The sequence below is a fragment of the Dromaius novaehollandiae genome, chromosome 3 (assembly GCF_036370855.1).
Source record: "Dromaius novaehollandiae isolate bDroNov1 chromosome 3, bDroNov1.hap1, whole genome shotgun sequence".
Lineage (NCBI taxonomy): Eukaryota > Metazoa > Chordata > Aves > Casuariiformes > Dromaiidae > Dromaius > Dromaius novaehollandiae.
The window spans coordinates 105467258-105489352 of NC_088100.1; the positions used below are offsets into that span (position 1 = coordinate 105467258).

Sequence of the window (22095 nt, forward strand, 5' to 3'; positions counted from 1 at the left end):
CGGGGGGCGGGCGGCGGCAGCGGGGCGCGGCGCGGCGGCGGCGGGCGGCGGCGGCGGGCGGCGGCGGCGGCCCCGGCGGCGGCCCCGGCGGCGGCGGCGGCCCCGGGCCTCCCTGCCGCCTTGGTAGCGCCGGTCCGCACTCGGCCTGACCCGGGACGTCACGCCGCCTGTCTGTTTTCTCAATGATAACTTGGCAGGAGAAGGGGGAAGCGGCCGGGTTTTTCCTGGGCTCGTGACCGGGTACGTGCACGTTTCTCTGCATGCGTTTGGAAATTAAAAAAAAAAAAAACGGAAAAAAAAAAGCACTTGTGCGGCTCTGTCCCCCCGCGATGGTGGCGGCGCGGCGCGGGGGGAGCCGCGGCGCGGGCGTGCGCTGCCGCCGCGCAGGATGCAAGCATGCGTTCATCTTTTTGTCTTTCATTTTACCTTCAGGGTGACATTCAGTGCCAAGCGAGCCTCTCCGGTCGCCGCCAAGTCCCACCTGGAGGGGGAAAACCCGGGGGTGGGGGGAGGCGCCGGTGCCACCCGCAGCCGGCGCCGATGCAGGGCAGGCGGGTCCTGCGGCGGCCGGCGGGACCCCGGGCCCAGCCCCCACGCGCGGGGACACCGCGCGCGGGGCCACGCGCGCCGGCCGCCCGCAGCGAGCCATCTCCCGGGCCGGCACGGGAAGGCGCCCGGATCGCGAGACGAGGCCGCGCCGCGGAGTCCCGCTGCTGCCGCCGCCGCCGCGCACCGCGGGCCTAGGCCTCGCGCCGGCTTGCTGCTCTCCCCCGCTCCGAAATTTGCTTTAAAGCCTCTCAGGAGCAGGCCGGGGCGGGGGGGGGCTCTGCTGGGGAGTGCATATGGCGCCAAGTTAAAATCGGGGTGCGCTCCTGGACTGCACACCGCAGGGCTGGAGGGAAATACAGCAGGACTCGAAAAATTTGCCAGCACAATGGCGTCTCTCAAAAAGAAATCCAAAAGACCGGCACAAACCGAAGCAGGGTTTAATCACGTATTTTTAAATCCTCTCCCGCTGCCTCTGCTGCTAGGATTCCACGGCACCCATTTCTGAAGACAAACCGTTTTATGGCAAAAAAAGGAGCTTAAGCCTGTAGTTACCGCTGAGGTCAATCTGACCACAGTGCATAATGTCTGAATATTGCTATGAGTGGTGATAGTGTCTTCAAGGTGTGACGAGACACCTTCGTTTTCTTTTAGTGATGCTCGTGCTTCTAAAATGCAAAGCCTGTAAGAATACGCGATAGGGTCTACTGAATGCAGCGGGCCTTTCACACGTGTGCATTTACTCACGCAAGAGCATTTTCAGAACTAGGCCCAATTTAAAAAGAAACCACCCGTGGCAGCTTAGACTTCTGTACCTTTTAGCTAAAGAGAAGTTGTTAGATGTGTACTTTGAACACCCTGAACTGTTAATACAGCGTAACACCTGCACATTAACCTTAGGGAGCTCCGCGAATGCACAAGGTCAAATTTACCTGTTCCGTGTTGCATATCCTATTACCTATTTTTATACCAAGTCACGCTATTCCGGATACACGCACAAACAGTGTGGCAGAGTTCATAAAGGACGTATGCTGGTAGCAGGGCTGAAACAAAACCGTTTTTGCAACTGCATCTCTTTCATTTCTGCTCTTTGAGATATCAGCTGTGCATCTTTAATATTAGCATTATGAGTATTAGCAATATTAGTATTATTAATACTTTCATTTCATTTTCCTGATTTAAATATAGTGAAAGGGCAAACTGCCTTTGCTTAATACTGTTACTAATCAGGTTTTGCCATTCCAGTTTTTTTAAGAAGAGGAAGTCAGGGAGAAGTAAATTTACACCAGTGCTCTGGAACAGCATCTTATTTTAAATGGTGAGATCATCTTTTTCAATGGGAAAAAGAGTTTGCTTTTTAATTGGGGGAGGGGAAGAACTTTTCAGAATATGATAAAGTACAAGCAGAAGTTTGAGGAGACCGAAATTGAAAGCACATTTTTTAACCCAAGACACTCCAGATGCTTCCTGGCTTGGCTATAAAGACAAGTTTGTTTAGTGTTTCTTTTTTGCAACTGTGTTTTGAGATATATTTTGACTATTTTCTTTTCCCCATCTTCTTTATGTGTACTGTCTCAGCTCAATAGAGTACGTTACTGGTAAGTTTTTTGGCAGACTTGAAAAGCGCTGTGTACAGCTTGGTTGCTTCTGTATTTTGATGTTCATTTTTAAGTGATGCTCTTCTGATTGATGCTGGGAATTTGTTTAAAAACCATGAAGTGTATGGCATAGCTGTCCCCGATGGGATTTCCAATTGTTCAATACCTCTCGTAGCAGGGAGATTTTAGTTGCAATTGTTACACTTTCTAGAGTGAATTAGTTAATCAAATTCCTATATTTGGAATGTATTTAAAGGAACATTAAAATGCATTTATTTCATTAAAATAAATGAGCAGATAGGCAACAAAACAAATATTAGTCAAATGAGCAAGAACTCATCCACGGAGCCAAATTCAGCCCTAGCAAAATCAACCGAATTGTGCTTGTCTACAGCATAGTTAATTTGGCCTATGCAGTCACACAGCTGACACTTTGGTTGTCAAAGGTGTGTATATTAAAAATATGCGAGCCATGCTTCTCCTTCAGTGTGATTAACCTCGGAAGTTAAATTCGCCTGTTTTCCATTTAGCTCAGTCCTATCACGTATGCAATTTTTGGTGTTTGTACACATCAGAGGTACAGGCAGGCATTCCCACCCTGGCAGTAGGTAGAAGGGACATAAATTGTATGGGTCGTGAGGGTGTGATAGCATGGATTTCAGCAGAGGCTCTTCACAGCTGGAAGGGTTCCTGCATATATGCTCCAGTTAATAGGCTATGCTGAAGTCTCTGCTACCGTCTTTCATTACTGCTGTTACTCATGCCAGAGAGTAAAGGAGAGGTTGGTATCTCTATAATCACACTTTCATTTGCTATGTAGATATGTCTTAAGAACATCACAGCCCAGGAAAATTATGCTGGAATAAGGCAGGGTATGAATGTAAAGGAGAACTGTGCTCAGGTAACTCATTCATTCTGTAGCGACACAGCTGTTTCCTGGTTTCGCCTAATCCACTTTCAAAGTGGATTAAGATAATTCAAGAATGGGAATTCTTATGCCGGCATAAGATTTGTCTGCACATGGTTTTAGTCAAGAGTGATTATTGCGGTGTAACTAATAAGTATTTTGGAATAATTCTGTCTGTAGACAAGCCCATAGTCCTGCATGTGAAAACAACACAAAATTTAGTCTTTATGTGTAACATGAGCATAATTCAGCCCAAAATTTGACCTACTTCCTTTCTATTTGTGAAACGTATTTAATTCATTATAGGTTTTTCTTTCTTAACAAAAACATTCACAACAGTTATGCATTTATGATCAGTTCCAGGGTAGCAATTCCGTGTGCACTCCACAGAAAATAAATACTTTAAACAATTTATAATCTGGATACATTCTTAAACCTCTAGAAGTGGACAGGAGGTTCCTTATTGGAGAAATATCAGGTTCTCAATTGTAAATATTTCAAGTGAGTTATTATAAACAAAAGGAAAACAAACAAAAATAGGTCTGCTATATATTAAACATCCAGGATCCACTTGTACTTTAGACAGCCCTCCATTTAAAGCAATATGGTCTAAATGAAGCATCTGTTATAAGCAAAAAGTATTAATTCCTTCATGAGAAACCTATCATAGACTTGCACAGAATGGTTCGCAGAACAAAAGGGCTTTCGGAAGACACCTTAAGAATAAGGATCTAATTCTAAATTTACTTACAGAGATGTAGATCAGGTAGAACTCAGTTGAATCATGGGTGGTCACACTGCTCTAGAATTGATGCCAGAGAGATCAGAATCAGATGTATTGCATCACTATTGGTGTATAGGAAAGTTACAGAAATGGTAGTGAGAAATAAAAAAATTCTTGCAATTTCATGCCAAGCAGTGAGTTCTTTAAATGTCGTTCTGTCTCACTCTGTGCCAGAGACCTCCTGGGAAGAGAGGTGACTCCATCCCATCAATTAAGACTCCTAAAATTTAAAACCAATTTTGGGGGGGGGGGGGGCGAAGAAATAGAAGAAAGAAATGATGTAAGCTCAGCTAGTAAAAAAGCCAGTTTTTGAAGAGAAGCCTAAATATGAAAGCTATGTAGTTCTAATTGCTGATCCTTTAAACATTGACACGGGAAAAGCCAATAAAAGCGGTGAAGATGTGTGGGAATAAAATTCTTATTTTGTGAGAAAGACTGTAATGCAGGAAGGCAGAGAGTACCCAGGGATCTTCCTTTATGCAAACTATATAGCCCTGCTACTCCATGTAACGGGCAATGATGCTACAAATAGGATTCTCGTTCTTTAGCTCAATTTGTGCTGATGAGCATGGTTATGCTCTGCTGTGCTGGGCTTGGGAAGAGGGTAGGAAGAGATGGATTTTGGTTACCCTTCCCTCGCACCGAACCTGCTTATTTAAGTAAGAAGCTTTTTGGTGCAAAGATAAGTGTTGAATAAAGAAGATAAAACATGGATAAAGATGATAAAACAAGAAATCAAGTTCTTCTTGAATTCTGTCTTGTTGGGTAGCTTTGACTATGGTTAGATTATGACTTTATATTAAGGCTCAAATTAGTCTAAGATTGAAGGCAGTGAGAGTTTTGGACCATAAAGGAGTATGCCTGACCTTGAATCACACTTGTATAAACAGTTGGATTAGATTATTTAAGCTTCGCTTCCTTTGAGAGTTCTCTGAGAATCAGAGCCACCTGCAGGGACAGGGTATCCCTGGGTCTACCCCACTCCTGTTATTACAGGGAAATAACTGATCCAGTGAGGAAGGCATCGCTGGGGAAGATGTCATTAAAATCTGGAGGTCTCAGAGACAATGGCACAAAATACGTGAGAGGAAATCTCAGGGCACAGTCGATGCAATAAAATGGAAGGATCCCCTACGGGCATTGGTTATTAGCACCAATGCTTAATGTTGTTATAACAGCCACTGACTGTTTTGGTTTTTATTCTGACAATGTGAATTATGCATTAAACAATACTAGTGAGTGTACTTTTCTTTTGATCTCCAAGCATAGTCATCTCTAATGAGAGTTTATACATGAGCATTGAAACAAATCCCTGAGTCATGTGAATTTACATTGGTTTTGCTCTGTGGGAATGATATTCCACATGGGTTACTCATGTCTGTACAGCATAACATACCTATAAATCAGGAAAAAATGAGCTTGTGTTTGACTGTTTGAACATTTGGCTTGTACACTAGCAATAATGCAATGTTAAAATATTAAATTTATCAGGGATCATAATTAGGAGTGGGGTCCTCACCTAACTTTAGCTCCAAATCTTCTCAGAATAAGAAAGCTCACCTCTAACTTTTGCAGTCTGGGTTCTAATAATAAAGTCAAGCATTAGAGGAATTTGAACTAACTCTATGAAGCAGTAAAGGAAGCAGAATTTGGTTTTCTAGATATTGATGAAAGTCGTCAAACTGCCATCAGTGGGTAATAATATTGCATGTATGTAGTAGACAAGTTCTACAGTGCTAAATGCCACCTTTCCTGATCCCCTTGATAGACAGGCTGGGGTGCAAGGCTGAGCAAGTCTGAACCAATTCTGGAACTTGCTCATCCAAATCTGATTCCTGTTCTTGTTATTTTAACTTTAGTAACAAATATTGGATTTCATGAAAACATAAAAACATTATGCATTGTGTAACTGTTAAAACAGTATTTAAAATACAAAGAAAATTTAAACCCAATCCACCTCTCACACTTCATATAAATGTTAAAATAACTGATCATTTTTTAGTATTAACAATCTGCACTTAAGCAACAATGCTGTGTGCACAAAGAATTTTCTGTACACAAACAAAACAGTATGCGATGGGCCTGATTCCTTTCCTATGTACGCTGACAGATGCTGGCTACAAGATTTCCAAAATGCCTCTCCAAAACAGGTTTCAAAGCCAAAAGTTACAGAAGAGGCATGGCTGCCAAGAAGGTGTTATGTTTAATGACAGAAAGGCTCCGATTCAGGTCATATATCAGAAATTCTCAAAAGCCCATTAATATGTTTTATTCTTAATGTAAAGTGCTAAAGGAGTCCTGGAAGCCAGAGATCCAGGATTACTCCACATAATTCAGTGTTCTCACAAGAGGCTATAGGCATGCTCCCTGCTGCCGCTTTTCTCTGGCCTGAATAACCTTAAGCACTGATGGTAGAGCTCCAAAAGGAAGAGCAGAAGAACCCTACACTTAGAATAAGCTATAGACTGGAAGGAGAGAAATATGAAACCCCTCCTCTTCTAACAGGAATTCTCCAATTGCTATGTTACTATATGAAGACAGGCAGACCAATACTATTGCAGTCAAAAAGAAAGCAACTGTGACACTTCACTACAAAAACCCAACACTGTTCGTGTGAATTAAATGTTCTCTGAGACTGCAGAACTTCATGTACAGGAGGCACCTCGTGCGTTAAGTCAAAAGATGAATGGAACCAAAGATTAATAGATCCAAATTAAGATCCAAATGTTGAGTCTTAATACTGGACTGAAGTGTAACAACTCCATCTGGACCCTGCTTGAAGCACATTTATGGTATGTAGCTTTAAAAGCTCAGAGAGTCTTCTGACTTCAAAATGTATAAGTACATCCATACGCACACACAAAAAGCTGTATTTTCAAAGATGTGACATGCAAGTAGCAGATGGTAGAGGGAGGTGTGTAGCGAGCCCTACTAAAACTTGGCTGACATGGTCAGATTTCTTAACATCAGTGAAGGTTACAAAGCCTGTTAGACCGAGGCTCCCAGGGCTCCATTCGTCGCCTGGGAATGCTGGACGGAAACGTGCCCCTGTCATTTACCTCATGTGGTGCACGTGAAAGATGCTTCTTTCTAGGACCTGAAGTGAAGTGTGCTGATATTAAACCCATCCTTCCTTTTAAATCTGTGGGTCTCTAGCAAGAGGCCAGTGGGAAAGAGAGGACACCAATTTTAATTTGGTTGTTTATGATGTAAAATGATGAGAAAAGTAAAAGGGTCTTATTTACAGACTAATATATGTACTTATGTTTAACTGATTAACTCCAACCAAAACCCTGAAGTCCATTACTGTATATGGATATTGTGTCATGGTGAAGTCTTACTCAGTAAGTGGCTGATCAGAGTGACCAACCGGAAACCAGATAGGCAGTTGGTGAAAGCTGGCATAGCTCTAGGGAAGTGAGTGGAGTCATGCCAATTTACACGGGCTAGCAACCTGACCTTTGATTTTTGTTGAAAATAGGAGAGAAATGGCTTTTTTCATGGAATTGTGATCATCGTACACAGCAATAACAAGAAAATCAAAAGATAAGTAATAAACATTTATATGGTAGTCAAGACAAAGTAGAACCAATGTGAAATCTTCAGCAATGAAACCCTACAATCATATTAATACGTATTTCAGCATTCGAGCCATGTGGATTACTACTTGACTTTCAGACAAAAAGGTAAGCTCATTTTCTTGCCTGTTTTTTTCAGTCACCGTTATGGCTGCAACCTTGCCATCCTCATCATGAGTTCACTTTCTGGTGACACCTCCAGGGAGAGGGGGAGAAGTTGCATGTTTGCCATAGGCAGATGTGTAGATGTGAAGGGAAACAATTGAATTTTAATGACAATTTTGAGACTCTTTGAATTAATTTTGGGGGAGTGCAGAAATTAGCAGGGCTATCAGCTGCCAGTAGCTGCATGCTCTCATATCCTGCTGATATAAGCAGAAATTATGGGTGCTCAACATTTTGCATAAATAAATAAAAAGTCAGTCCTTCTATTATGCCACAAAAGGCAGGGTGAGCAACTGGTGTGATCAGGCCCAACTCTGACTTGCCCCAGCGTCAATACAGAGCAACTCCTACACAAGTTAAGGTACTTGGTCCAGATTTATGCTAGCAGAGACATGTTTGTGTAAGGTATTTATGGTATACTACCGCTTATTCATGGCAAGAAGCTAATTTGCTAGGTGCTGTAAAAACACTAAATGAGATAAAGTTCCTGCATCAAAAAGCCCAACAAACAAAATGGCAGAGGGAGCACAGCAAATGATGGGACATACTGGGAAGAAAGTACAAGAGTAATTGCAACAGAGGCAGTCAGCTATATGTTTTTTTTCCTACACACAGGAAAATGTTAATTCTGCCAGAGATAAACAGTTTATTTCCTATCTAGCTGTGATATTTCCATTGTATTTCTGAATCACAGTTCATTAACAGTTTATAAATATAAAGGTTATAAAGCTTTAGAAATGTTGTTATAGATAAGAAAATGTGTACTGGTTTATCTAAATCTATTCTGAAAGTACCTTAGCAATTCAATAAGTTTAGTTAAATAGGGACAATTTTTTAGGTGTTGAATAAAAAGATTCAAGGAGGAATAAAAAGAATAGTTCCCCAAGCTGTAGATATCTACTTGTAGATAATTAAATAGAAAATAAAAGATGCTTCAAAAATAATGCCAGTCATTTAATCTGCTTTGTTGTCAGACACAGTTTCAGGCATTTCCACTAAAACAAAGACACCCACTGCAGAGGACCGTCTTTTCTATTTTGGGCTAGACTATCACAGCCTTGAGTAGGCTGTAAAGGGGATCAGGCCTTCTGCATGTTACTCCTCTGCCCAGATTGCAGCTCCGTCCAAGAGAAAGACAGGGATGAAGGACAGACACCAGTCACCGGGCATTGCCCTATTGCACAAAAGCAATCGGCAGAAGACCGAAGTGGAGCCGGGGCGGCAGGAAGGAGCTCTACCTCCGTCCAAGGACGGAAGGTTGCGTAGCTGCACCACTTCCTTGGACCTGGCTTCTACGAGAAAAAGCAGGGAGTAACTAACTTTTGGGAACTGTGTTCCTTGCAGTCTGTGCCTCTGTATCGCCATTTGCCTTGTGGTCTGCTCTGCTGATGAGATAGACCATAAATTTTCAGTCTAGTGTTTAAATATGTTAGTGTTTATGTCCATCAGCACAGTATAAAGCATATGTAAAACATTACGGGACATGTTCTCGAAGTTTCCTTTGGACTGAAGCCTGTTTTCATTTTAGTTATGGGAGAATTAAAGAAATCTCAGGGAGCCTGATATTACTAATTCTGATATCAAACCAATTTTTTCCATCTGACCAACCCCACTCTTTATACAAGCTTCTGCAAATTTAGTCGTGTCCAATGTTTTCTCTATTCACTTATTTCAACAAAGGTAATTTTACTTACAGCAATTTTTTTGCACTGTACTATGGTATACCATGGCACAATTCATTACATTAGAGCAATTTTACTGGTTAGAAGACTTCACCGTGATGTTTTCTACCAAATTTCTTCTGAGAAATAAAGCCACTGGCTCAAAATCTGATTCAAGACTTCCCAAAGCTATCCTGAGAAGTCCTGCGAGTGCTATATTGGTCCCCTAAATTTATCGTGCTTGCTATCAGGAAAAGGAGCATTATCAAAGTAGCAGGCTGCTCAGGAGGATGGAAAGCAAAGGGAGAGGGGAGCAATTTATCTTTGGCCTGCCATTTCGGGGTGATAGAAAGATCCCTGCCTAACGGCGGATCCTGGCATACAACCTGAACAGCCACAGTCTCGGCTCTTGCTCTGGGTCTTTGGAAGCTGCATATTCAGCTGAGACTATGGAAAAAAACAAGAAGGAAAACCAAGGTCTTTTTCACAACGAACAATCAATTTTTTAAAAACTGCCGATATAAAACCGTATTCCTAATCTTCAGCTGTTACAGCCAGATGCACAGTTGGATACAGAACTTTGCCTGAAACCATTTATTTTTTTAATGCCTCTTTTGTATGAAAAATGACTCTTTGAAGAGATCAGTGTTTACCATTGTATTAATTTCTAGTTGTTAAAGGACCGTTGCTCTACACCCCTACCTGTGCAGATAGGATGCCACATTACTAAGTTACCATTTCAGTATACTATCCAGAGTTAGAACATCCAAAAACAGACTGTTTCTTCCTTCCCAGCAGTATAGGTTGCTTCTTGGGCCAATTCTTTAGCTACAAGACCAAGGAAAATGGCCCTTCATCATCTCCCTCCCCAGTCTCATTTGTCTCTTGCCTTTACACTGCTACAGTGATGTACATCACTGGATGCTAGGTTTCTTACCCAAGGCCTCAGTGCAACAAATGACTATACAAGAGAAATTCCAACTGTTTTCAAGTAATTCTGCTGTTACACATGTAAATACAGGAGTTAGCATTGAGGAAAGTGTTTCTTCTCATCCTCATGCAGGTGACCATAAAGTACAAGCTTTACAGATGTGTACTGAATGAAATATTGTCATTGCCTAAAGCAGTGTCACAAAACTCTTGAGAAAATAGCTGGACCAAGGTGTTAGTAGTCTGTGATGGCATCAGAAAATGCATTTGCTTTGGTCCGTACACATTGTGGCACCACAAGTTATGTGACCTGCTTGCTATTCCTACATCAATCACCAGCTTATCATTAGGATCTTGGGCTTTGGAGAGTCACTTCTTTCTGTGCCTCAGTTCCCTTATATGAAAATAAGGCTTACGGCTTCAATATCTCTCAGATCAATGGACAAAATTTACTATTGAAATGTTAAATACTATAATCACTCACAGGTTTGCCATGCCTGTTTTATCTAAATATTTTAAGCTATAATATCGAAATACACTGTTCATAAAAGTCAGGCACGGTAGCAGAAGTTCCAAACAGTGGAATATGAATCTTAGCAATGTCACTGAACGTGACATCAAAGCTACAGATCAAATAAAATGTAACTGTGGCTCTAAGGACGTTAACACACTAATGACAAGTGATTTGGTCTGCACCCGCTACTAGCCTTGGAAAGATCTATGCTAGTCCCCTCACAATTCCCCAGTGCCTCTCTTCTTCCACTGAGTATTTTTTTCTGTGAATCTTGTTTGCTACAAAAAAGCAAAAGGCAACATTTAAAGGTTTAATTGATTGTATGCTTTTCTCTAATTTTTGATTTTGATATATTGATGAAAATTTATTTACTAGAAAATGGGGGTATGGCTTGAGAAGTAATTCAATCAGCGACTGGTCATTCTTACTTATATGGGTCCACTGTTGGTAATCCTTCCTTACATGGATGAAGTTGTGCTTGAAGAAGGTGGGATGCTACAGTTGCAACAATTCCTTCATTCTACCAAGAAAGACAAATTAAGATCCATAAAGTTCCTCTTTTATGTGGCACTTCCTCTAAAAGGAGTTTTGCTTCTGAGTAATTTTTGCTCTTGCTGTGATCTGTCAGTTATTCCTTTGAACAGAGGTTATTACAGACTAGAAAAAAAAACCCAAAATATTAACTCTTCTACTGAGTGTATTAGAGAATTAGAAGTATAAACTCCATTTAGTTCTATTTTTTCCCTGAATTCCCCCCCATACCACTACCGTGTACGTATACAGCTGCAAAATGTTTTTTTCCATCCGTCAGTGGAAACTCTCACTGGATTGCTATCTTTTTGCCATATGTAAAAAAAAACAAAAAAACACACAATCATGTTAAAAAGATTTAACACTTTCAACGGATACAAAGAGCTCTCGCATGAAGAGCTCTAAGTGTCTTACAGATGCTGATGAGCCATTTTCCTGTATCCCACTAAAATACTTATTACTTTCAGTGTTTTTGTGAGTGGACAAGATGGTCTGGTAGGGGGCAAGAAAATGATTCAAAGAAAATCACTGACCCAGATTAGAAACAAGATTTGCTAATTTATAGTCCAATAGCCAGCACCATTTTAATTCCTCATTTACATTTTTGGATATACATTTTCTATGTTAAATTGCAAGCATATTTTAGATACCTTGTTCTTTTTTTTTCTTCACAAAAAAAAAGAAGAATGTTTAAAAAATGTCAAAGAGTGATATAACTTGTTCAGAAAATGTTGACTGATAAGTGTATGAATATGCATGGGATTATCTAGTTCAGTTCTGTTTTCACCTACTTAAACATTTTCTTCCAGTTAGGAAAATGTTCACGTTCCTCGCTCATTTTAACGGTCATTGTTAATGGGCGCTAAACTTAGTGACATTTCATTAGCAGCTTCCCAAGACTGGCACCAATGTAATGACTTGTATTCAATAAAAGTAAAAATCATTGTTATCCAGCATTTGTATAAGGCTTGAAATAATTAAACACTAACATCAAATTTACCACTCCTGAGTATAACTATTTCTATAAAGGGGAAAAAGGAGGGAAGGGAGAAGGGCAAACCTCCTATTAAATGACGAGGAATATAACAATATTAAATAGAAGCCTAAGAAAAAATAAGGCCTGGAACCAGAGCTTTCAACAAAGATTACGTAACTCGTGTTTATTGCTGCACAACAAAACCGAAAGGTTTGCTGGGAACTCTGAGTATTTCCACAATCCAGACCAGGAGAGGAAGCTATTCAAAGTCACGAGAGCTGTGGTATTAACCGCAATGGAAACAGAACTGAGCCTTCATACTAATCGGTTATTTAGGACGAACTTGTATTGATTTATCACCCTCCCCCTGCCCTGTGCTCAAAGCCAGAGCCATTCATACATTCCTGATGTACAGTCCAAAAACAAGCACAGGCAATAAAGCACTGTTCTTGCACGTATGTTAAGGGAAGGGGATTGTGTGTAGCACACCAGCACTATATCTCAGGGCCACGAGTCACAGAGAAAGACTCATTTTTATAATTTGAATAGGAATTTGTTACAGAACACTAATATGGGGAATCCATTTCTTAGTTTATTATCCCTACTGTTTTCATTAGAAATAAGACAACAAATTTTGAAGCAGATGAGACATTTACATATAAACATTTACCATTATCACTGGTATTTGTTGTAATGTAAATGTATTTACTACATTCAGTCTACAGCAAGAGTGTATACATGCATGATGAAATGAGCTCCGGGTCTCCTCATACATGACATAGCAGGAGGGGAAAAAAATAAGTTGGTATTTATGCAGCTTTTGAATCTTAGCCAACATATGCCACTATTTACTGTCGTTAGTGGTAATTTTACACATGTAGTAAGCACACAGGGCCCTTGTAACACTTGAAAGCTTGAGATTTGCATTATTTTGAAGACTCTTTTAGTTTTATTGAGTATATTCCAATAGAATTAAAGGGGGACATTTAAAAGAAAAAAAAATCTTTTAATATTGTTAAGACTAAGATAAACTAATAAAAGAAAAGAAATACAATATTAAAGTTGTTAACTGTCCATTCTCAGAATAACTCATACAATTATATGCTCTCCTTTCCTTTCATGCAAGATCTAATTTTCTGCAGGGATGTATCAAGGGGACCACTACTGTACATTTTTCTAAAGTTATCATGCCATCATTTGCTAAATATATTACGACATACTGTTTACCTTTGTTGTAAGGTTGGCAGTTTTCTATTTAAGAACTGTATAAATAAATGAGTGTATTTATTCACACCTATACCTAGAAGTATCTATTGTAAAATAGTGTTCATTTTTAAATTTCGTCCTTATTCTTGTTTTATGACATACTCTTTTCCACTGATGCTATTTTAAACTGCTCTGACATAAAATAATAACAAGTGCAACTGAAGTAAAAATGGAAGCAATGGATTGTTATCCTCAGTTTTGTCTCTCTATTGATAGATAAATGTGACAAAAATTCTCAGATAAAAGGTGTCCCTCAAGTTTGACGCCTCAGTTAAACAACTCAGTAGCTCTGTTCCCCCCTCCACAAAACAGGAAAACACCCACTCTCCAACAATCCCCCCTATGTATTTAGGTTGGGCTTCTGAAATCCAGTGCAATATTTGATAACCTGTATTTGATGTCAAAGTTCCCAAGAGAAGCAGCAGAGGTGTTTTTTCTTTCCTTTTTTAAATGAATTTCTCACCTATTGAAAGGAAACTTATGCACCTCAGCAAAAAGACGTTAGACAAGAAAGGAAGAGTAACCAATATGTTAACAGATGCAACAGCACCATTTTCAGTGGATTTTTTTTTAAATCAGAAATTAATTTGTCCCCTGTTGCAGAAATCCTCTACTTGAACAACAGCATAACAACATCACTTGGCCCCTAGTCATCTTCATTACCAAAAGACACAAGCAACTTTATCGATCAAACACAGCATACTATAAGGTCCCTTTTCTCAATTAACTTCATGTTCTATTTCTTGGATGTTTAGTTTTATTTCAATTTTGAATGAAATTACAGATAGGCCTTTGTTAACTCATGTGGTGATAATTCATTTTCAGAAACTGTTGTTCTTGGTAACATTAGCTATTACCGATTGTTGCATTGCTGAAGGGAGATTCCTTGTGAATGGCATTGAACATTTTACCTGGATACTGCAACAAGAGCGTGAGGATATAAACAGAATGGTAAGTAATGCAACTAGTCTCTGGATTTATGCAATAAATTAGTAAAATGACTTGTGTGGAGAGACACATCCAGCTAGAAAACTGAACTGTCATCAAAGCATCCGACACGATGCCTGCATCTTTGTCAGTACCTCATTCAATCACAAACCACGGTCCTAAATAATAAAGGTCAAAGTTTTCACGGACAGTTTCTGATTTTGAGTTTCCAGCTTGAAATACCTCAGGCTGGATTTTCCAGCTGTGAGGTTCCCAGAGTTCCCGCCGGAGTTGTGTTCCCTCAATATTGGGGGGAGGGGGGGCAGAAGAGCAGGCCCCAGACAACTCAAATCGAGATCCATTTCATTACAGAACTGGTGTGGGCATTCAACATACTTCAGAAAGATATTGTGATCCCCATTAACCTATGTACAGTAAAAAAAAAAAAAAGAAAAGAAAAAGAAAAAAGAAAAAAGGAATCGATCTAGAACACCTACACAATCTACTTCAGTCTTCTCTCACCTCATTTTTCCAACTTCTTTTGTTTGATTTTAGGAAATATATACAGACTTAGGAAACCTAGCTCACAGCAATAAACAATTTTACCTTATTTGTTTAATACACAAGTACTGCTAAAATACTTTTTCAAAATACATTTTCAAAAGAAGTTTTTATAGGACCCCTACTCATATAAAATTAGTAAATTTACATTATTTACATTATAAATATTTGTGGACATTCTGTTGACTGAAAAATGTGAGGATTATATTCAAGCAGCTTTTCAACAAATTCTGAAGTGCTATGCCCACATAACATATTGTTGGTTATAAAGAAGATAATAGTGCCGTTAGAGAAGCATTACCAGAATCCAGAACTCAAATCTACCCATGCCAGTAACCTGTTGTGACCTACTCTAAAGCGCCGTAAGAAAACTTCATTTTACATCAGCTTTCACCTACTAAATCAGGTGCTTTCCTACTTTCATACATAAGTGGTGTGGTGGTGGTGGGAGTCCTGTGGTAACGCTTGCAAAATTATTTGTGATGTCTGAGTGGAGGCAAAATAACAGTTTGTGATTCTACAGCAATAATGATTTGTAAAGACAGGGTATGGCCACACTATACCACACTGAATGAAGAGCATTTCCTTTTCTAAGCAAGTTTTATTAGTATCATCGGTACCACTCATACCATATGATCTCCCACTAGCAATACTACGGCTGTGTTTGAAGCTGCTATGTTGCTCTGTGGGGATTATCCATCTGCTTTGAAAGTGAGGTGCCAACTTGTTTAACTTGTGACAACACTTTACCATAGTGTGGCCAAATAGCGGGAAGGACACTGAAAAGAAAACGACTAGGCCAAATATATTCTGATTTTGTGCAAGCCGAACAAATAAACGCATACACGTCCTGTAAAATGTAGTATTCAGAAACCCTTCATCTCTGAGGCCTCATCACAGAACATTCACCAATTTTTCTTTCTTTCTGGCCGCGCAGGGGCTGGGGAACCCGCGGGGGGGGGGGGGTACTGTGCCCCCATGCAGGCCGCTGCGCATCAGCGCTGGCGCCTCAGCGCCGGGGCCGACTCCAGTGCAACACACCGGCTCCTTGCTAAACTTATACAAAATGCCATAATTTGGGGAAAAAAAACCCGTGTGTGGGCCGGGGGGAGGAACCCTGCCTGCTTCCCTTGCTGTGGCAACCAGGTCTTTCAGCTCCGGAGCTGTCAGCACCTCCCCTCGGCACCTCCGCGACCGCTGTAAACTTGGGGTGGGCGCAGAGGAGGGAGAGAGAACAAAGGGGCAAAGAACAAAGGGCCGAAGGGGCCAGCCCCCCCCGGCACGGCCCGCCAGGCGCTGCAGCCGGGCCCCTGCCCTCGGGGCGCTGGCGCCCGGCCCCGCCGCCGCCGCTTACCGGGGTCCCGGCTCGCTCGGGGCTGCAAGGCGCCCGGCCGGGCAGCTCGGCGGCAGCCTGCCCTGCTCGCGCCCAAGCCCACGCGCAGACCTACCTCGGGGCCGGCTCCAGCGCCGCCCGCAGCCGCGGTACCGACCCTCTCCTCGGGGCCCGGCCCGGCCCGGCCCGGCGGGCGGCTGCCCCACGCTGCCCGTGCCCGATCCGCCCCCCGGCAGCGTTAACTTTCGCTGAAGCGCTGCTGAGCGGTGGCTCCATTTTTAGGCGCCCCCCCCCTTACCCAAGGCAATGCTCTCGTAAAGCTCCGGCGCTGTCTTTAAAAGTTAAATACCCTTGAAAAGCTGCAGGTGTCCTTATTACCTGTTGCTGTGGGGTCCCTGTGCTCCTATCGGGGGTACCATTAATTCTTTTTTTCCGCGGTGACTATACTGTGTTTGCTGCAGATGTCATTAGCCTTTGAAAGCTTAGTGAAGGTTTAAACTCGGTCCGGATGGCCGCGGGCATGTCGCGACTTAAGAGGGGAAGCTTTGGCCAGGACAAGCAGCTGCGGCGGCACCTCCGGGAGCCGAGGGCTGTCTCCGGAGTTGCTGCATAAATTCAGAGCGTAATAAAAGGCGTAGGAAGAGACAGGGAAGCTCTTCCGAGCGGGCTAAATGCGAGCGGGCAGAAGAATGATCCTTTCATTAACATGCAATAAACGCTGCCCTGCAAGTTCTTGTTAGAGAAGGACGGGGAATTACCATTACTCTTCTCGGGTAGGCATTTCCAAATTAAAGGGTTAATTGACACCTCTCTTTATTTGAGTAACAACCAAAGGGAACGCGAGCTTTACATGATCAACTTTTAGAGGTGTTTTTCTTTTTTTTTTTTTTTAATTTAGGCTAGAAGTGAGCTAACAGAAACTCTCTTGAAGGCGGAATTAATCTAGTTCTTAATCAGGACTGGAAATCGGACATGGACATTTTCACTAGCTGGTCCAGAAGCGGGTCCGAGTTTAACGCAACCTTGGTGCTGCGCGAACCAGCCTTGCGCCGTGCTTAGTGCTGAGGAGGAAGAAGCCCCTTGTCCCGCAAGCTCGTCTTATCACCAGTGAGCCGACCAACCCTCATCACCACTGGAGAAATCAGAGCAAGGTGGTGGCGGCGGTGAGGAGTAGGATAAACAGTTAAACCTGAGGTTGGCACATCAGCAGCATTGGGTGCAGCTGTAACCTGCGTTTGCCTGAGACGCTGCTCTGGGAACGGGAGCAGAGCTCCGTCCCAGCTCCTGCCTTTATTTAACTAACACCAATTACACGTCTCTCATGAAAGGTTTCGCGTATGGTTACATGTGGGGAAACAGGAGAGGCTGACGAGTTGGTTTTGTTATGATTTAATCAAATAAATTAAAGGAGAAGGGTAAGGAAACGCCCAATTGTGGACTTCCAAAAAAAAAAAAAGGAAAAAAAAAGGAGAGAGAGAGTTTTCGGGGACGCTCCCAGTCCGAACTTTTTCCTAGTGTACAGAGCAAAGCGAGGCTTTTGGAGTCCGCTCATCCCATTGCTGCTGGTTGTTTCGGGTTTCTCTTTTTCTTGGAGTAACCTTTCATAAGCACATTGCAATTTCGGGGGCACAGGGCAAGAAGGCACCAAAAAAAGTTGGGGGTGGGGCAGAATTTTGCGTTTCAAGCAATTTAAGAGAGAGCAATTCTGCTTGCAGCAGAGAGCTACAGGGCTACCTGAAAACATCTTCCAGCGGGATGTCCTACTTTAGCAATTCTAATTAAATCCGGGTTTAAAAGGCGCAAAGAAAGAGCAAGCTGCTTGCTTTATTTCCAGTGGGCGTGGGGGATACCGTCAGGCACAAAGCGCTTCTAGCTTGTTCTAACGTGCACCTTTGTTTAAAAAGGAAAAAAAAAATGAAGCTCGTCCTCTGATCTGAACTAACGTATTTTTAACTGGATTTCCTTCCTCTGCTTTGTGTGATCTGATACCTACCGTGTAGCCCTGGCCCACTTTCAGCCCTGCAGGTGCCCTGTATTGTGTGCCTTTCTGAAGGGAAAGGGAAAAGTCTTCTATCTAACACTCCTGTGCCCTATACCTATGCTTGTGGCTTGAACTGCGTCCAGACTAGGGGTCGGCAAAATACGGATCCTAGTCCTCTTTTCGCTGCCTGAACCCAGGGCATCGGTGGCTTTGTAGGTCCAGCCCGGACAGCACGGCTGTGGCCGTCCAGCACCTTGAATCAATAAAGCAGCCAGGTTTCTGATGCTCCTTTTCCACGGCTGCTTATTGAAAAGGAGGCTTTACTGCCACCTATAAATAGCACTGGATCCAAGTCACTTTTTCTACAATAAAACAGCAGCAAAGTTATCAGGAAGATGCCGCGAGCGCTCGGCGCTGCTGGGGGTGCGCTCGCCGCCGGGGCGGCCGTGTCGGGGGTCGCGGGCGGCGCCCAAGGCGCTTTCACCTCTGCGGCGACCGAGGGACCGCGGAGGCCGCGGCTGCCGGAGCCGCTGGACTCCGCTGCAGGCACGAGAGGGGAGGGGGCAGAGACCCATACTCACCGCGCTCCCCGGACTTCCCGGGGTAACTCCGTCTCTCCCGCTTCTTCGTGCACAAACGAGCAGAGGTTACCTCCCGGGCACACGCTAAAATGCCCCGGATAACCCGGCTCTGTTCATTTACCGCTACGCTAAGCTGAGACTGTGTGACTGGGGCTCGAGTGCTGTTTTAGAAAAGCGCCTCTCCGCGCTGGCAGCAAATTCGCGTTGCCTGCGCACACCCCGCGTTTCCGGGCGAGAAGCCTCCCAGCACCGCATTCCCGCACGCAGCAGCGCACCCACCCTTTGCCAGGGCCACCTTTCCCACCGCGGACTGCATTCCCCCCTCTCGGGGCAGCCGTGCCGTGCCGTGCCGTGCCGTGCCCTGCCCTGCCCTGCCTGCTGCGGGCGGCGCGATAGCGCTTCCCGCACCGCGCGCGGTCTGTGCGCGCCCGGGGCCGGCGGAGCCCCGCGGGCGGCGGAGGCAGCGCGCCCGGCGCCCCCCGCCCCGGGCGTTACTGTAAGGGCGGCCATCGAGCCTCCCGATCCCCTTCGCGCTCCCCCCCCCCCCCTTAATCCCCCGAAGTGGGTTTGGGTGAATATAGACCGCTGCCCGCGCTGACTCCGCGGTCATTGCCTAGGGATCCGGGCGCGGCGGGGAGAGAAAAGCGGGGCAGAGAGGGAGGGATGCAGCCTCCGCTGTCTTTCTGTTGCTAATTCCCAGCCGGCTCGGACTCAAGGGACAAGGCGATCGCTTAACAAACCCTCCTCCTCCTCTCCCTCCACCACTCCTTCCTTCCTTCCTCTTTGCCGGCACATTTTCTCCCCCGCGCTCGCCCACGTTTCATTCCTCCTCCTCGGGAGGAATAAGCCATGCAAACTCAAACTAAAAAGAAAAAAAGCAAAGGGGGTGGGAGGGAGACAGGACGGGAATAAAAAAAAATAAGGAAGGGGAGGGAGGAAGAAAAGGACAGAAAGTGTCTGTGCCTGATCGCTGACCATCTGTGCAAAAGGTGATCTCTGTTAGATACTCACATGGCTGGTGGCAGAGCAGCTCTGAGCAATTAATAAGTCTCTCAGCTTGATATCTTCTTTCCCCTTTTTGATTGTAGCGCTCGCTGTGTCTCTCTCACTCACACAAAACCGATGAGATGCTTCAGGACCGGCCACTTTGCAAGGGGAACAACACGGGAGGGTTTGTATTACTCCAGGTTCGTGTGTGTAGCCTATAAATAGCGAACTTTTTGATGGAATCAGCTAACAAATGAGAGGAGAAGGCGTAATTTTGCGCAGGGAGCCCCCCTTTCTCTTTGCAAGATTAAACCCCCCCAGGCAGCAGACAGAGCTAAAGTTGTGGGTGTGTAGAAAGGAATTTGACTTTATTGTGACTGTGCGTGCGATTTTTGTTTGTTTGTTTATTTTGGTCGGGCTGTTTCTTCTCCCCCCTAGCACCTACACGTTGCATCCTCCCTCCCTGCCTTCCCAGCCAGGGGCAGGAGCTGACCCGGATTAGCACCGACTTTAGCTCCAAGTTGGAAGTACGGTGCGTTTGCGTGTGGTGGTGGTGGTGGTGTTTCCTTTTTCTTTTTGGCGGTGGGGGTGAAAAAGGGGCTCCACGCTAGACCGGGTGGAAGGGAGGGAGGCAGCCAGGCTGCAGCGAACGTGCCCTCACTTCCAAAGCAAAAAGAGGGGGGAGCAGCCTGGAATGACCCGGGGGGGATTTATTTTGGCAGGGGTGACAGGACAGGGGCGAGGTGCGTGCCCGGCTCTCCGGGCGGGCCGCGGAGCCGCGCGTCCCCTCGGCAGCAGCTCCGCGCCCCCCTCGCTCCGGGGTTTCGCCTTCGCAAGGGCCCGCGGGGGGGGGGAAGCTCGCCGTCCGCCGGCACGAGCCCCCCGGGCGGCCCCGCGTGGGCGCCGGGCACGCGTGGGCGCCGCGCGTGCTTCGCCCTTGAGCGCGCCCAGCCGCCGGGCCGGAGGGCGCCGCTTTTGGGGGGTGGGGGGGCTAGCGAGGGCCAGCGGGGCCCGCGCCCAGGCTGCGCCCCGGGGGGGGTCGGGGGGTGCCCGCCCGGCCCCCTTGCTGCTCCGCCGGAGCGGGGGCGGCGGGCTCTGCCTGAGCCCGGGGGAGCCTGGCCTCAGCCCCCGGGGGGCCCCGGGCCCCGGCGCCCAGCCTGCCCTTCCTCGGCAGCCTCCGGGGGAGCGCCCGCAGGCTGGTCAGGGCCAGCTCCCCTCTGCCCCCTCCCCCCCGGCTTTTTGTCAATAGGCTTCGCGGCATCGGCGTTTTTTGGTCTTCCCTCATAATGACAGTTACCTGTCTCTGGAGGACATTGATTTGCAGGGAGCTTACGGCTGGGTCCCTGTCAGCAGAGGAGCTGCTGCTGCTAAGGATCCTACCAGGGGGACTATGAAGAGGTTTTCTGCCCTGACAGGTACCTGACAGGGCTGGCCGGGGAGGAACTGCTGACCTGTCTAAAGAAATAAATCTGCGTCTCCGAGACTGTCAGGACAGATGGTGCCAGTTCGCACCGCGGCGACTTCCCTCAGTTGCGTACATCGAGCGGAGCTGGCGATTGTTTTGTTTTTGCAGCAGGGAAGTGTGCGATGCCACCAGACACCATGTGGCACAGCCTTTCTGTGAAATGTCCCTTCCCATAAAGGTGCGAGGTCAGCGGAGGGCAGGGGAGACGCGGCCTCGGCGGGCAGCAGCAGCTCTCCGCCTGCCGCTGCCCCGCCCGCAGCGCGCACCTGCGGGACCGCTGCGGACGCGCCGCGGCGAGCGGCTCTCGGCGCCTGTGCTAGAGCCGGTTTCAGCGCTGCCGCCCCAGCTGCCTCCAGACTGGTCCTGACGGGATCCTCGCGCTTCCGGAACCATTAGGCTCCCACGCGTTTAGTCATGCCCCTTCCCACCGCGCTGCCCGCACGCGCGCAAGCACACGAACGTGCGTGGGACATGTGCGCAGCCTGCGCGCGGCGGGGGGATGTTCCCGGCCTCCGCACCACTGGGGCGCCCGGCACCCGGGAGCAGCGAGGGAGACAGCCGGGGGCACCAGCAGCCCCTCTCGCCCCTCCGCTCTGCGCCGGGGGTATTAAAGCGCTTCCTCCGCCGGGCTCCGAGATGCTCTCAAGTGATTTTTAGTCTGGCGCTCGGGTCTCTCCATATACATTTCCAATCTCATGGCTCATAAACTATTAGCAGAAGGATTTCATTATTCACCTTCTGTATCCTACAAAGGGGAAAAAAATACACACTCCCGGTAACAACGAGAACCGGGCTGGGTTTAAA

At 45.5% G+C, this 22095-nt stretch overlaps 1 protein-coding gene and 1 long non-coding RNA gene across 5 annotated transcripts in view; one reads left to right on the top strand and one right to left on the bottom strand.

Annotated features, from left to right (window-relative positions):
- ESRRG (estrogen related receptor gamma) overlaps window positions 1-19981 on the bottom strand; it is a 412544-nt gene extending 392563 nt beyond the window's left edge. Inside the window, exon 1 of one of the 2 annotated variants that reach the window (XM_064509690.1) lies at window positions 19851-19981. In XM_064509690.1, the coding sequence (XP_064365760.1) occupies window positions 19851-19852 (2 nt within the window). In that variant the 5' untranslated portion in view covers window positions 19853-19981. Of the gene's footprint in view, window positions 1-426; window positions 548-19850 lie in introns of those variants that run through there. The other variant, XM_064509701.1, reaches the window with a different exon arrangement.
- LOC112988169 (uncharacterized) lies at window positions 22-13487 on the top strand. 3 transcript variants are annotated; one of them, XR_010388575.1, is made up of 4 exons: window positions 22-240; window positions 433-1864; window positions 7317-7521; window positions 8553-13487. It is a non-coding gene; the product is annotated as an uncharacterized LOC112988169 (long non-coding RNA). The 3 variants fall into 3 exon arrangements; XR_010388574.1 differs by having other exon boundaries at window positions 1792-1864; XR_010388576.1 differs by lacking the exon at window positions 433-1864.
- Window positions 19982-22095: the final 2114 nt, after the last annotated feature.